At 39.8% G+C, this 15,695-nt stretch overlaps 1 protein-coding gene across 1 annotated transcript in view; it reads left to right on the forward strand.

Moving 5' to 3' along the window:
- Positions 1-13,289, forward strand: part of efhd1 (EF-hand domain family, member D1) — a 29,251-nt gene extending 15,962 nt beyond the window's left edge. The window contains exons 3-5 of the mRNA XM_029446190.1: positions 5,912-6,059; positions 8,471-8,605; positions 9,041-13,289. Of these exons, the coding sequence (XP_029302050.1) occupies positions 5,912-6,059; positions 8,471-8,605; positions 9,041-9,175 (418 nt within the window). The 3' untranslated portion in view covers positions 9,176-13,289. The remainder of the gene's footprint in view (positions 1-5,911; positions 6,060-8,470; positions 8,606-9,040) is intronic.
- The last annotated feature ends 2,406 nt before the right edge of the window (positions 13,290-15,695 follow it).

Raw genomic sequence — 15,695 nt, forward strand, 5'->3', positions numbered from 1 at the left:
TGCAGCTATAATAGCTTCCACTCTTCTGGGAGGCTTTCTACAACCTTTTGGAGCGTTTTGGGAATGTTTGCCCGTTCATCCAGAAGAGCATTAGTGAGGTCAGACACTGATGTTGAACAAGAGGGCCCGGCTCGCAATCTCTGTTCTAGTTCATCCCAAAGGTGTTCAATGGGTTGAGGTCAGAGCTCTGTGCAGGCCACTCAAGTTCTTCCACACCAAACTCATCACACCATGCCTTTATGGACCTTGCTTTGTGCACTGGGGCACAGTCATGCTGGAACAGATCAGGTTCTTCCCCAAACTGTTTCCACAAAGTTGGAAGCATAGAATTGTCCGAAATGACTTGGTAAGATGAAGCATTAAGATTTCCCTTCACTGGAACTAAGGGGCGGAAGCCGACCCCAGAGAAACAACCCCATAGCATTACCCCTCCTCCACCAAACTTTACAGTCAGGCAGGTAACGTTCTCCTGGCATTCGCCAGACTCGTCCATCAGACTGCCAGATAGAGAAGCGTGATTCATCACTCCACAGAACAAGTTTCCATGTTTCCACTGCTCCAGAGTCCATTGGCACTGTGCTTGGTGATGTAAGGCTTGCGTGCAGCTGCTCGGCCATTGAAACCCATGCCATGAAGCTCCTGGCACATCGTTTTGGTGCAGAAATTAATACCAGATCTGGTTTGGAACTCTGCAGTTATTGAGTCAGCAGAGCTTTGGTGACTTTTACGCACTCAGCACTCTGCGATCCCGCTCTAACTTTACGTGGTCTGCCTCTTCATGGCTGAGTTGCTGTGGTTTCTAAACGTTTCCACTTAATGCAATGTAATAATACCACTTAAAGTTGATCGTGGAATATCTAGGAGAGAAGAACTTTAACCAACTGACTTTTACAGAACCACGTTGAAATTCAGTGAGCTCTGTAGAACGAGCCATTCTTTCACATGTGTTTGTGAAGTCAGACTGTATGGCTAGGTGCTTGATTTTATACACCTATGGTGACGGGACTGAATGAAACACCTGAATTCCATGATTAAGAGCAGTGGCCCAATACTTTTGTCCATATAGTGTATTTCTGTGCCCCATGGCATCACGACATAAACTGTCAGAAGAGAAAGACATTTTCTAGCAGCTGTCAGTCTGACTTAGATCTATACCTGAAGATTCGACGGATAACGCTCTCTTTCTTCTCTATGCGTGTGTGGGCATATGGCTAATTATAATGCAGAATGACAACATTGGACCTTCAGGCCTTCGGACCATTATTGTGTGTAACTAAATATAATTTAAACAAACATTCCAAATAATAATTATGAGTCTCTTAAGGAAAAAGTATCCTTGATCTTTCCATTGCTCACGCTAAATCTTCCATAGTTTCTCAGACAAACCGAAGCAGATGGCTAATTATTATGCAGTATCACCAACGGCTGTCAGAAGACCTCGCGGCCGGATGTTCCATCTAACAATCATTCTTCCTTGGTTATGTACGAATCAACCAATCAACCAGGAGCTGTGAAACATTAGGAGGCAAGGTCGACTGATAGCAGGTGATTAATCTTTGTAACTGCAAGGAGAGTGAGTGAGTAAGTTTGCCTTTGACAAAGTAAGGCAAGACTTTCATTAATTTAGTTCAGGCTAAAAATATGTTGGTTTTGGCAAACATTGCCATGTTAGAAAATAAATAATTTCATCTTGCCTCTCAGGGTTTCAGTAGTATCTATATTAACGGCAAATATGCAAAATATCGACTAGGATATCGGCAAAAATCCAATATTGTGCATCCATAGTTATTTTGTTCTTCGGCATCTGACTAAACTTTGAGAAACAGTTTTAAACTGAAAGTCTGGTCTTGTCCCACAGTTGGTATGTAGGTCACCAACAAAGTATGCAAAGTGTCCTAGCGGTGTCCCAGAGGTGTAGTGCTATTTGTTTAAGTACCGGAGCACACCTATTACATGTGCATGAGCAACCACCATTAATTAATGCTCCAAAATTGGCAAAGAAGGAAAGTCAGTAAAACCTGCATTGATCTATAAATGAATGTGGCTGATTCTTACAGTATCAGCAGCCCACAGCTGCTTTTATAGTAAACTCCTTCGGTTTAAAAAAAATCCCTGCAGCGTTTGAAGGCAGCAGATTGATTGGTGGATAAATCTGTGTCGCGCCAGCACGCAGAGGTTAGGGCCGTTTACGCACGGCCGGTCACTGTGTTAACCTTCATTAAATTGGCTGAAAACGACCGCAGGCTGTTGCAGTATAACCACACAGACCGCTACGCACATCAGTCTGGTCGGTGCGGGTGCATCATAGCATCTATTCCAACTTTCTTTTTTTCAGCAAAAGTAGCATCTCATGTTTTATCCTTGAAACGCATTGCAGTGCAATAGCCGTTGTGTAACATTAATAACTACGTGGCCATATATGAGAGAAAACTTGTTAATAGTTAGAAATACTATAAAATAGCATTGGTCGAAACAGGCGCTGCAGCATGGCGGACTCAGTGGAAGAGGACCCATTCCCTATGTAGATATAAAGGGCTCAGTCTTAGCTAACAAAAACACAACAATTGTTAGTTTTAGATGACCATACACTAATGGAAACATAGTCATTTCTGTCATTTTGAAATCTCCTAAATCCTACACACTGGTGTGTTAGCATTTACATGCTAAAAACTTGACTCTGCTACCGTTCGTTTTGTTAGCATGCTAAAATGTTGGCAACAGTAATACCCAGTCAACAAAAAGTCAAACAAAACCATGGAGGATACACAAGAAAAACAAGAAAAGAACAGGCAAAATAAAAAAGGGTCAAGGCATTGTTGATGACCGTGGCACTGTAAGGAACTGAGTGGGGGGGATGAGTGTTCTGTTTGTCCATAACAGTAATGCCTGCTCTGCTCGTGGTCAGACGGCAGCAGAGAAACACCCTGTTTTAGCCTGCCTCTGGCATTCCTGTGCTCCCACAAAGACGAGCCAAATTAGTCTATGGGTGCCTTTGTGTTCCTGGGACTGGAATGCTGCCTGGAGAGGAAGCCCTCCCTTTGGCTGTAATCAGTCCGTAATGCAAATGAAGGGCTAATTGTGATCTCTTCCAACCCGGTTACAATCATTTACAATGGTTTCAAATACAACGTGACTATATGCAACTTCTTTATTCTTAGACCTTTTCCTATATTTTCTAACAACATTTGGCCCAGTTGAAAGCAGTTGTCGTCTTACTGATACAAACAACATTTGTCAAAAGCTGTGTGTGTACGTGTGTGTACGTGTGTGTACTGTAGATGTTGTCCCACCATTACAGTGGGACCGCCCTAAACCAACGGATTGGGCCATTGACTCATGGATGGGTTTCAGTATGTGATGATGTCATATCAGGCTGGTTGTTAGCAGAGCTACATGAATTTTCAAACACAAAACATTGAGGGACGAGGTCCTTGTGACCTTTTTCAAGAGCTAAAATGAAACAATGGCTTGGTTTCTGGCCTGAACAGATTAGTCTCAGTCTGGGGTAATCAGGCCTGATACTACAGTATGTATTCGCACGCACAGCTGCTGAAAGCTTCTATAAATACTCGTCCTAGTAGACTTTGGGCTTTGCCATTGGCTCATCCAGTTGGAGATAACAGCTGTCTGACTGGCTGCTTCAATCTCTGTCACATGCAGTGAAGCTTTAAAGGACAAGTCTACATTTTAGAGCTCCGGTTTTCTACTGATGCTGAGCAGTGAGAGAGGGAGGTCCCTCAGTCTCATTAGCTCCAATGCAGCCGTAAGATTGAGTTTAGGTTTTGTGGCTTTCAGAGCAGTATTCCTTACTCGTAGCTCTTCTTCTCCTACTTGATTTGAGTCACTCCATCTCTCGACAACACTACACTTGAATTTCAGCCTGCATGCACGTTTTTTCAGCTTAACATTGTTGAATAAGAACAGCTAATATTGGTAGCAGGAGCAACAAGTTAGCAGATTGCTGAGCCCCGCCCTCAATGAAACACAGATCACAAGAGAGGAGAAAAATGAGCGACAGTAAATGACAGCAAAACACAGACTCACGATGAGCTGAAACAAAATGAGTGCACTTAAATTAGGTCAATAAAATATGTTGGTTGTTTCTTTATGTGATAGTTTTGCAGTTTCAAAGAGGTTGTATCTTACCCTGTGTTGTTTACAGTCCGCCATGATGGAGTTGTTACGCAATGCCACATATCGTTCGAAAGATTAGAGTCTCGTCTATTTAGTGAGCAAAACTGTTTTGAGATCACAATCACAACAGCAAGTACAGTAGGCATCTCACACAAGCAAGCAAACTCACAATCAAACCCATAACTTTGAGCCAACTCGCCTATGAAGTCTCATCATAATCCTGTAATCTGTAATAATCCAAAAAAAACACTCTTGTCATTGCCAAAAGTCCAAACGATCGTATCCTGTAAAAATATATCCCTCATGAACATCATCAAAAGCCCATGAACATCTGTTGCAATCTTTGAAATCAGCTGATCAATGTGTACGATTTTGTGACCATACACGGTAGAAGCGGGATATCTCCGCATTTAGACACTTCTAAGACGCTTCCCGAACTCTGACCTTTCGATTGACACCTCATTTGAGCCAATCGGAGCTTCCATGCGTTATCTACAGCCATCAAGAGCCAATGAGTGTCACCTTGATAAGGAAGTGCCAGCCCTCTTTTGTTTCAGACTGAGCCAGCAGCAGCCCAGTCTCCCGTTGACTGGCGTATCGTGTAGCCAATGAACTGCTGAAGAATTAGACGTATCAGTTGAATGGGTTTTATTTTACAAATGTTGTTATTTTTTTCATAATTGTATTTATTATATTCAAAACACAAAAGAATTACAAAAAAATTGTTTATACTTCACTTACTTTGTGTCATTACTACTGACAGGGATAATTGGGTATATAATAGTTATTTAAGATAGTTATTTATGGCCTTTTTATCAATAAATATTATAATATCTCCAAATGCACAGTTTGTGTACGCCTGGTGTTACTCTTAGAAAAATAATAATAATAACTGTTTTATCTGTCTCATTCACTCCTGTCAGGACACAGTGACAGTTTCAGAAAATATAAGTTATTTTAATTAAAGTTACCAACTGAACTTTTAAAGTTTGGGAAGAAGTGCACATTTATGGTTCAAGTTTGAAATATATAGCTGTAACAGTGTACACCAGTTACAGGATTAGCTGTAACAGTGTACACCAGTTACAGGATTAGCTGTAACAGTAGACACCAGTTACAGGATTAGCTGTAACAGTGTACACCAGTTACAGGATTAGCTGTAACAGTAGACACCAGTTACAGGATTAGCTGTAACAGTAGACACCAGTTACAGGATTAGCTGTAACAGTGTACACCAGTTACAGGATTAGCTGTAACAGTAGACACCAGTTACAGGATTAGCTGTAACAGTGTACACCAGTTACAGGATTAGCTGTAACAGTAGACACCAGTTACAGGATTAGCTGTAACAGTGTACACCAGTTACAGGATTAGCTGTAACAGTAGACACCAGTTACAGGATTAGCTGTAACAGTAGACACCAGTTACAGGATTAGCTGTAACAGTAGACACCAGTTACAGGATTAGCTGTAACAGTAGACACCAGTTACAGGATTAGCTGTAACAGTAGACACCAGTTACAGGGTTTTGTTACAGGGACAGAACATAGAAACATAATCACTGTCATATTCTTATTGTATTTAAATAATATTTCTATATTTGAACTTCTCTTACTTTGTTTATGTATGCACCATTTTACACCAATGCAAATTCCTTGTATGTGAAAACTTGTCAATAAACCGAATTCTGATTCTGATTAATACTGTGCAGTGTTGACTGTCATCATGCTCCCAGCACAGCTTGACCTAACGCTGTGTGGTTTGTATGTGGTTTGTAGGTATGACACTGGTAAAGACGGCTTCATCGACCTGATGGAGCTGAAGCTAATGATGGAGAAGCTGGGAGCTCCACAAACCCACCTGGGCCTGAAGAACATGATCAAAGAGGTGGACGAAGACTTTGATGGCAAGCTGAGCTTCAGGGAGGTGAGAGTTTGACTTCAGTGTGTCCAGTTACTGTACTGTGTGGCTTTTAGTGATGTTTCAAGGGATTTTATGTCAAGGTAGCCAAATATTAGCTTTCATAATCATTTTTAAATCCATGGTTATATAAATACAGGTCACTCGCATGATTGGGTGGTTTTACTGTATACCAGGATATTTAGAAATCCAGACGATATGATTTTCAATACCGACAAAATGATGGCGTATTGATGTGATGCATTGTAGTGCACAGCACATGCCACGAGAGGTCAGTCTCTACTGGTGGAACAGGCAGCGGACCTGATAAGTGACTTCAAGTGGTGGTGATAACGCAAGCCCCCAGGAGGAGCGGCAGGCTTTGAAGCTAATTTTCATATTGGTCAAACCTTGGAATTACAACTTTCATGTCAGTCATGTGATGCCATGTGGCCCAATAACACATTTTCCCATTGACATACATTGGGGAGATGTCTAGCCCTTATTTAAATCATTAGGTTCTAAAAGTTGTAATGTGCGCTAATAGCCGAATCCAGAGTTATTTTGCCTCCTCTATTCATTCATTCAACGCTAGTGTGCTCTATGGGCTCCATTGATGAGGAAGATCCGGGTAATTTTATACTCGTAAATCGAGCCCTTTTAGCTTCATGCACCACTGAACAATTTTCATAAGAATGAACGGGGCCGGGCTCCCACGCTGGATCCAGTTCTCTTATACATCCATGGGAAAACATTAGAGGACAAAAATGCTTGTTTGGAGGTATTTTGTTTTTAGTCTTCCTCCAACTGCAAAAGCACTTTATAGCCACATGATTTTATACTGCCAGTCTGCCACCCTCACTAGTTTTGTCACAATACCAAACAAACACAAGTGCAATATTGTACCATAGTGTGTTCATACATTTTAATATCCAACCATGACTGGAGAAACTCTTAATTAAGATCAGCTCTTTGTTCACGTCACTTTGCAGAGATAAGTACGAGCAGAACTGTAAGCTATTTGGTTAAGTTGCCTCTTAGCGAATTTAAATTCCCTCTCATAAGCAGTGATGCCGTGTACGTCGGGATTTTATTGTGAATGGTAAGAACGGAAAGAGTGAGGTTGCAATGCGCCGTCGCTGCTGTTGACAATGTGGGAGCCATGAATAGTTTGCTGTCAACGGTTCTTGTTAAAACACTGTCTTGCCGATACTAATAAAATGGGGTATTGTACCATTTTTAACGGCAGGGTATCGCGATAGTTTTCTAATATCGGTATTCCGTGAGACCAACACATCATCTTCGTTCAGCTCACTGATGTGACGCTACCAGAGCGACTGTTGTTGCTTCACTTCTGGGGAGCCGTCATGCCGCTGCGCGCACCCTACAATATGTGAACAAACTGAAGAGAGCAGACATACACAGCCGCTTGGTGCTGTCTGGTGCTGTCTGGTGCTGTCTGGCCCTCGCCGGGTGAATTTCCTCAATGTGCGCCCGGGCTGAAGGTGTCTCGCGGCTGCAACTGTGAGCTTTACAGCACCCTTACCCGCTAACCGTGGCTATGGCAACCTCCCCGAGCCGCCTTGAAACACTGAGCCCGTCATGCTTTGTGGGTGTGTCATCAGTGTCATCACCATTCATATCTATACAACCAATGTGTTTATGATTAAATTGTTTACTAGAGCACAACATTGTTAACATTAGTACAAAATAGTTAATCTTGCCTCTTAATTTTGCTCTTAAAGTGCTAAAAGTTGATGTATTTAACTTTAAAATGTAGCCCACATAATGTAAGGTAAATATTCCTATATTTTTTCATATTGCATTATATATTACATACCAGTTAATTTAGCTGATGCTTTTGTCCAAAGTGACTTACAATAAGTGCAAACAATCATGAGGATACAACTCCGAACATCAAGAATCTTGCAAGTACATTATCTTCAAATTTCACAGTAAAACATACTTAATGTAATGTTTTTTGAATATCTCCTAATATCCCTATTTTTTAAATTATTATAATTAGCAGGGATGTGTGTGAAATTAAGTGAAAGCAGTGCTCTGTTTATTTAAATGTTAAAGTGAAATAAAACGTTTATGATTTATTGTGAAAAATAATTGTGATCTCAATAATGATATCATTTTGGCCATAATCGTGCAGCCCTACATTTAAAGCATAACGTCTCCTCCGCATCCATCACTTGACCTTGGATTTATGTGAGCTTCTCCCTGTAGCTCATTTGTATCAGCGACGTTGCTGGCCTGCAGGTGTTGTAGACAAGAATAGAGGTGGGAAATCCTGCTCTGTCAATGGGCTAGCAGGCAATGAGGATGATGCGTGGAGAAGGGCTAACTGTGGTGACCTACACAATTTGTCTCGCATGCCCACAGCAAGACTTTCAAGACTTGTTTACTGAATGTAACTGAACTTCCTGCAGTTCCTGCTGATCTTCCGGAGAGCAGCTGCTGGAGAGCTGCAGGAGGAGAGTGGTCTGATGGCTCTGGCCAGGCTGTCCGAGATCAACGTCTCCACGGAGGGAGTGATGGGGGCCAAAGACTTCTTTGAAGCCAAGGTACTCTATGTTCATACTGTATGTTGTCCTGTACTTGTTCTGACCTTTACACCTTCAGAGTGACAATATTTAGTTTGTTCTCAGTTTCATTAGTTGGCATGTTAAACATTATGACTTGAATCTGGGGTCAACATATTTTCTTTTTTACTTTATAGTGTTGGTCATTTCAATCATTTCTGTTAATTGTTTTACTTGCCAGATTAATTCTGGACATAAAAGGACAAACCAACAGTGGTAGACATGTGTTTGTATTGTACAACTTGTTTCCCAGTGCACAGGACTTTGTATATAAAAGCTAAAAACTGAACATTTTCAATGTACGAATTAAACTCAGAGAAAAAGGTCTCTAATCCTAAACTAGGGATGTCCCGGTACAATGGATCTAGATGAAGATGAAAGCAGGGCTACTTAAATGAACACTTTGTGTGTTAACAGATGCAGGCTCTATCTATGGGCAGCAAGTTTGAGGCTGAGATTCGAGAGGAAAAAGAAGAACGCAAGAGACAGGAAGAGGAGAAAAAAGAGAGACAAGCCGCCTTCAAGCAGCTGCAATCCACCTTCTGTTCATGACCCTCCACAGGAGATAACAATCCTGACATGCACAGTCAGTGTTACTGACATTTTAGAAACAGCTTCTCATTCCACTTACACTTTAATCAATGGCATTGTTCAGAATTTGGGACGATATAACAAAAATAGCAAGATGCATTAAAGTAAATACTTGAAAATACCTCATAACATGTCACAGGCAAGGTTTATTCATTCCAGACTTTCTGCAACTGTTCCACAGAGAGCAATAAGGCAAAAACACAACTTCAGATGTATTGGGAAAAGATTTAGTGAATTCTCCAAATTCATGGAAATATCATAGATTTATTGTGCATTACTGTGGAATTTGTCTGTGTCCCTCTGTAAAATAACTGGACGTTTTCACCTTGAGGGAATTTTACTTGTTTAGGCAAAGTTAAGCTGTATGTTCTGCATATGTTGTTTGTGTATGTTGTTTTTAATTTCATGTTACAATTAGGTCATGTGGTCGTGTCAAAAGATCTTCTGATCCTCAATTTGTTAAACTGTTACAGTGGGTGTCATTAAATGGACACCTACTCTACAACCTGCAATGTAATAGAACTAGTATAGTGATAGATGATAATATGAATAACTGCATCATAATAGAATAATCTTCTAAGTATTAACATCACATAGTGTGGAAATGAAGCCTTAACTAAACAGGCCGTACGTTTCATCCACAAAAGGTACACTTTTGATATTGTGCCCAAAATCCTAGAATTAACCACTAAAATTCAACTGTGAACTGTTAATTTTCCAAACCAGGCAGGTTATGATTAACTTTTAGTAAATGGGTTTCTTTGCTCTCTTTCTGAGAGAGAGATTAGAAGATTGATACAAGGTTAGCCTAGCTTAGCATAAAGATAGGAAGCAATGGGAAGCAGCTATCCTGTCTAAAAAAGTTCATTAACATGTTATATCTTGTTTGTTCAATCTGTAAACACGCAGACATTTTAACAGTTTGTAATTTTACTTGCACTTAAGTGTTGGAACTGTCTTGATGAACAATAGTTTACTAGTAGATGAAAATATCAATATCGATGAATATCAAACCTCTAAAGTTTACTCATTTGGAAGAGCCATGCTAGCGGTTTCACCCCGTTTCCAGCCTTTGAGCTAAGCTAGGCTAACCCTGTCCTGTCTCCAGCTCACCTCATCTCACGCTAAGAAAGCAAATCAACTTATTTTCCAAAATGTTTAACAGTTCCTTTTAAATGTTTACTCTGTGTCTAAACCCGAGTCAACAACAGCACACTGCATTTAAACTGCATTAGTTAAAGCACACGGTAAGATTAAAGATGGATGGACAGCTTCTGATGACAGCATGTTTACCTGTTGTACCAGGGTTTCTCAACCTTGGCTTGTGATTCTGTTTTTAGGATCTAAAGTCTCATGACCCCAGCAATTGCACAGTTAATTGGTTTTCACGTGAATTTGAGTATGGTGTAGTTTAATATTCTGTTTCAAGAGCATGCAGTGCAAGTGACTTATGTAAACTATATATTATATATTTGTTATCAATTTAGCTTATTTTACATGTACATTTGATCAATATGAGACAACCCTGTATACAAAGAACATGACTGATGTGTGGTCCCAGTCTTAAGGTTGGGACTCTTGGGAAATTGCAGTCAGGCTTCAGGTGGTTCAACTCCAAAACAGTAGAGCTGCATCTAAACTGTAGGTATGATAGTGCTCTCTGTACTGGAATCCTTCTCCTTCAGTCTGCTTTAGTCTGTGTGGATCGGGAACACTGAATGAATGGTCAGCATTTATTTTAAACAGACACTTTGATGGGTTACACACTGTGATGTAAGACTTTATATTGTAGAGTCTAATTTGTAGCTCCTCAAAGCGTACGTGTTGTGGGTTTGAAAGTGGTATTTTAGTTATTTAGTATTGCACTTTCATAAAGTTAAGGGACTTGCAAAATACAATCTTTTTAAAAAGACAAAACTAGTCAAAGTGTCAACACTGGATCCTACATTCCCCATAATGCAATGCTTGATATAATCTTTGATAAGAGAGAGGCATCTAGAGCACAGCGCCCCCTGGCTACCCAGAAGGGGAAACTAGACATCCAACTAAAGTGGACTGTAGTTCTTCTTTGCCTCCAACTACGGCACTGTCACGTCAAATGACACTTCTGGACACTTCTCTGTCAATATAGCACACACTGCAGAATTTATTGCTTCAATTAACTACATTTACCATCAATGCCGATTGGACATCCACATAAAAAGTGGCACATTTCTCTTTTATGACTGTTTTCACAGGCTGAAGAGTACTAATCTACTACTGTGTCAAATCAGTAGAGTGCCTCTTTAATGTGACCATTGAGTCATTAATATGCATACTGTGTGCTTAATCTGCCCACTATCTACTCCAGTTCAGCATCTGTGACTAAATATCCCTACTTGAGCTTATGTAGACAGTCTCCCCTTTCAGGGTTCTTTTAAAATGAACATGTTAATACCGAATACATCAGAATGGGTCAGCATGAGGGTCCCACTCTCAAGGCTGCTCCGCATGTAGCAATTTCCAGAAGGAGCTGTTTATATTTTAGAGAGTGAACAAAGCCCTGGTGCTGCTGACATGAACAAACTGCAACAGTTAGCTTCTCCCTTTAGCTTCAGTGCATCTTCCCACTCAGTAGATCTCCAAGTCAGGAAATCTGTCATTTCTTCATGATGTGGTCTTAATAAATCTCAGTATCTCAAGATTAGTCTACTGCATGTCAAGTCTAACTTAAGCTCGGAGTGTGTAACACCTGTTGGCAGCTTTGCGATGTGATCAGCACTAGCTAATAAAGGGGGTTGTGATGCTGAAAGGAAGAGCTCAATATTTTGGGAAATACATGTGTTAGCTTTGTTTCAGAGAGTACGATGAAAATATGGATATTAATGTCATGTTTGTGTGTTTAGTACAGAGCTGCAGTCAGGATGTAGTTAACTTAGTTCAGCATTAAGATTAGAAGAAGGGGGAAACGGCTAGCTTGGCTCTGTCCAAACTGAAGAATACACCTACCAACACCTGTAAAGTTCAGACACTTTTTTTATTTAGTTTGTTAAAGCACATTTTGTGGTTTTAGGGAAAGTGAGTGCAGTAACTGTAGGGAGTAATGGCTGTGCACAGCGTCACAGGGTTGTACCTGTCCAGAGACCCACCCAGTGCTCGACGACTATCATGCGATCTGCACTCCCAACAAAGATGCTACACTTAATTGATAGGCGGATGGATAAATTGTTGTTCATCAAAAAATAGTTCCAGCGTGCATCTGCCCCTGAAAGTACACATTGTTTTACATTTCTGTTTATATACAGTTCAAAGCGTGGTAATCAGTGAGCTTAAGAGGTGTTGGTCGGTGTATTTTTGAACAGCAGACTAGCTGGTTCCCCTGCTTCAGTCTTTACACTAAGCTAGGCTAACCATGTCCTAACTCCAGCTCTGCAGCCTACTTTACACACGTCTTTGTGTAAATGACCCTTCTTCTTCAACCTTGGGTGTTTGTCTGCTTAGTGTTTCACGTCAGCTTTAATAGAAACACAGAACCTGCTCTCTCCTACACCTGAATGCTGCCTGAGACAAAGATTGTCTTGGTACAGGAGTGTATTTGAGGTTTATATACAAATGTAATGTACTGATAATAAAGAAGTATGAGTAAGAGCTCTGTCCCTAACCCTTCACACAACTGTTCGACAACTTTGGTGTCATTTGAGTTTTGTAACCCAAAAATGGAGTCACAGGCCTGAAAAAGCTGAAACGTTGACCTAAACAGTGCTTATTGTTGAGTGCAGTTCATGTATCTGGCCCTTTATTTACTCTGTACTAATGTATTTACGTTGAAGCATGTTCAAGTTGTACAAAACTACTGTACGTATCACATACCTTCTTCTGTATTTGTTGTGGAAATTGACAATGTATTTTTTCATGAATAAAATACTATATATTGTTATTTGTTTTAGCAGAGAATTATAAGTTGCCAAATCTAAAAAAAGGTCAGTGAAATATATTTTTGGGCACTTGTAAAGATATTGTGTTGTTATACTCTCTGTCAGAATGAAAGTTTGACTTAATTGCAATAAAGCATAAATAAAACTGATATTAAAAAATACTGAATCTCTCATTATTCATGAACGACGCTTGGTATTCTTTTGATCATTATTGGGAAATCATACACTATTCATACTCTACATATTGAAATAATCTTTACACTAACCCTAATATATCCATTGCTGAAATCCCTCGTCCTGTTTAGGGTCCCTGGTGGAGTACTGGATGGGTCCAACACATACAGAGTGACACCTGCAGGCCTTTCTACAGGCTCCCACTCACATGGGCTTCATGGGGAAATATGGAGGACCACAAGTGTCATGGAAATAAGTATAAAGCATTTTATTAATTGGTATAAAACAGAAATTAATTAAATATTTTCATAATTAATAAATGTATAAATAGATTAAATTGGTAAGTATTTAAGTAATTAACATTTAAATGTCAATAACTATTTAATGTCAAGAAATGTAATAAGAGTTCAGGTTTTAATCAGGCATTTGAAAGGGCAACTCTTTTGTTTTTAGCATTTACATTACACAACAAAAAAACTTTATTTACAAAACGGAAATCCAAAAACAGTAACAAAGCTTTGTGTGCTCAACTCAGACATATTAATACATCAATACATACATACATACATACATACATACATACATACAAAAAATAAAGGACAACAAATAAAACCAGTCCATGAAGGAGTTTATGTACGACATGACCGTTAAATTGGGTTTTTGCTTTTCTTGCTGGATTATAGATGGCATTTTTTAAAGAAAGAAATAAGATTAATGGCAGAAATCTCATCAGTAAAAATACTAAATGAAATCAATACAATTTTAAATTGACAATACTAAAAGGATGTATTTTGAAAGAGAAGGGTTCTCCTATAAACCCAGAGCAGACTGTCCCGTGCTGTTTCTGGTACTTAAGACAGGTTGTAGTGGATGCTCACCCAAAACACTTTAACAGGTGCTGGTTCAAAAGATCTAACTAAAACAAGAATTGGAATAAAAATCCCCAAACTATATTCAAAGCTCCCAGCTATTTTAATTGTGCAACGTTTTGATCTAACAGATCTTCATCAGACATTGTCAAATCCCAAAATGTATATATTAATATATTATGGTTTAACGTCATGCTTTAGGTGACAGGTGGCTGCCGTGCCAGGTCTCTAGCTGCTAGCTCTGCTGCGTCACCCGGGCCCGCCTCCGCTCCACCGACGATCCACCTCTTTGCCCATTTTTGCATTAGTCGGTATTTAGGCGCTTTCATCACTGCCAGGATGCCCCCACTTTGAGCTTCACAAAGGCTCTTCAGAAACTTATGTTTGCCACAAAAAACTAAGACATGTTACTGAAAATATTTTAAAACTACAATTAATCCCAAATTTGAGTTTTAGATTTTCAGGTTTATATATTGGGATTGGAATCAAATATGAAGGCCTCTAGTTTCACGATGATGTCTGCATCGTCTCCAAGATGGCAGCACCTCTCTTCCTGTCTGTCTGTGTGACTGGTCTAGTGTTGACTGAGTGATATTTGTTGTTTTTGAAAAAGAATACTGGTCAATTTTGCGAGTTGTTCCGATAATACTATCACTTGACTCCTGCTTCAGTTTAAACTTTGATCATATGTGAAGTGTGGTTTACATTCATGTTGATTCTGGAAGACCTGTTTTAGACCACAGAGCCTGTTCAACTGGTCGACCTGGGACAGTGTTTTAAACTGTTTTCCTATTGTTTTAGTCCCCAGCTGGTCCTTATTTGAACTCTTTTATCCACAGCGTAATCCACAATCCAGGTCCAGATTCTACTGTCAATTTTAACACACCTGACAATTTTAAATTAAGAACAGGCTTTATCCATTTGAATGTACGCAGTTTGATCGCTAAAACGGATATGACAGATATGATAGTGGGGCACTATTAACTGATGCTGACAAAATAGTTTTATCTGAAAGTTGGCTAAGCAAATGTGTTCTGAACAAGGATATTAGCATCGTCATGATGCGTATAGAACAACCCAAAAGGGACATGTGTGTTGCAAGTAAGTGAGTAAGCAATTCCAATTTTTAGCTCTTAATCTTGGGGTCTCTAAAACACTTCATACTTTTGTTGGTTGCTTTAGACAATGGATGCAATTGGAGGTCTAATCTGGAACTAAACAAAACCAGTATCTGTTGTTCCAAAAAAAATTAAAACATGAAATTGTTGACAAGCAAGAAAGACCGAAACAATGCATGCTTCACTTTGACTCTGAAGCACAATGTGGTATGGGCAAAAGTCTGGCTGGCTGCCTTTCTGACAACTGCCCACAGTACCAATACAATACAAACAGTTTAAAGCTTTGTCCATGCATTGTTAAGGACTCGCATAACATGTCTGACAGGGCTGAAGTGGCTTGGTTGTTTTAATGAGCATTTCATTGCCTCTGGTTCTTTGTTCGACTCTCTCAACATTACTCATACAT

The sequence above is a fragment of the Cottoperca gobio genome, chromosome 13 (assembly GCF_900634415.1).
Source record: "Cottoperca gobio chromosome 13, fCotGob3.1, whole genome shotgun sequence".
In the NCBI taxonomy this organism is placed as follows: Eukaryota; Metazoa; Chordata; class Actinopteri; order Perciformes; family Bovichtidae; genus Cottoperca; species Cottoperca gobio.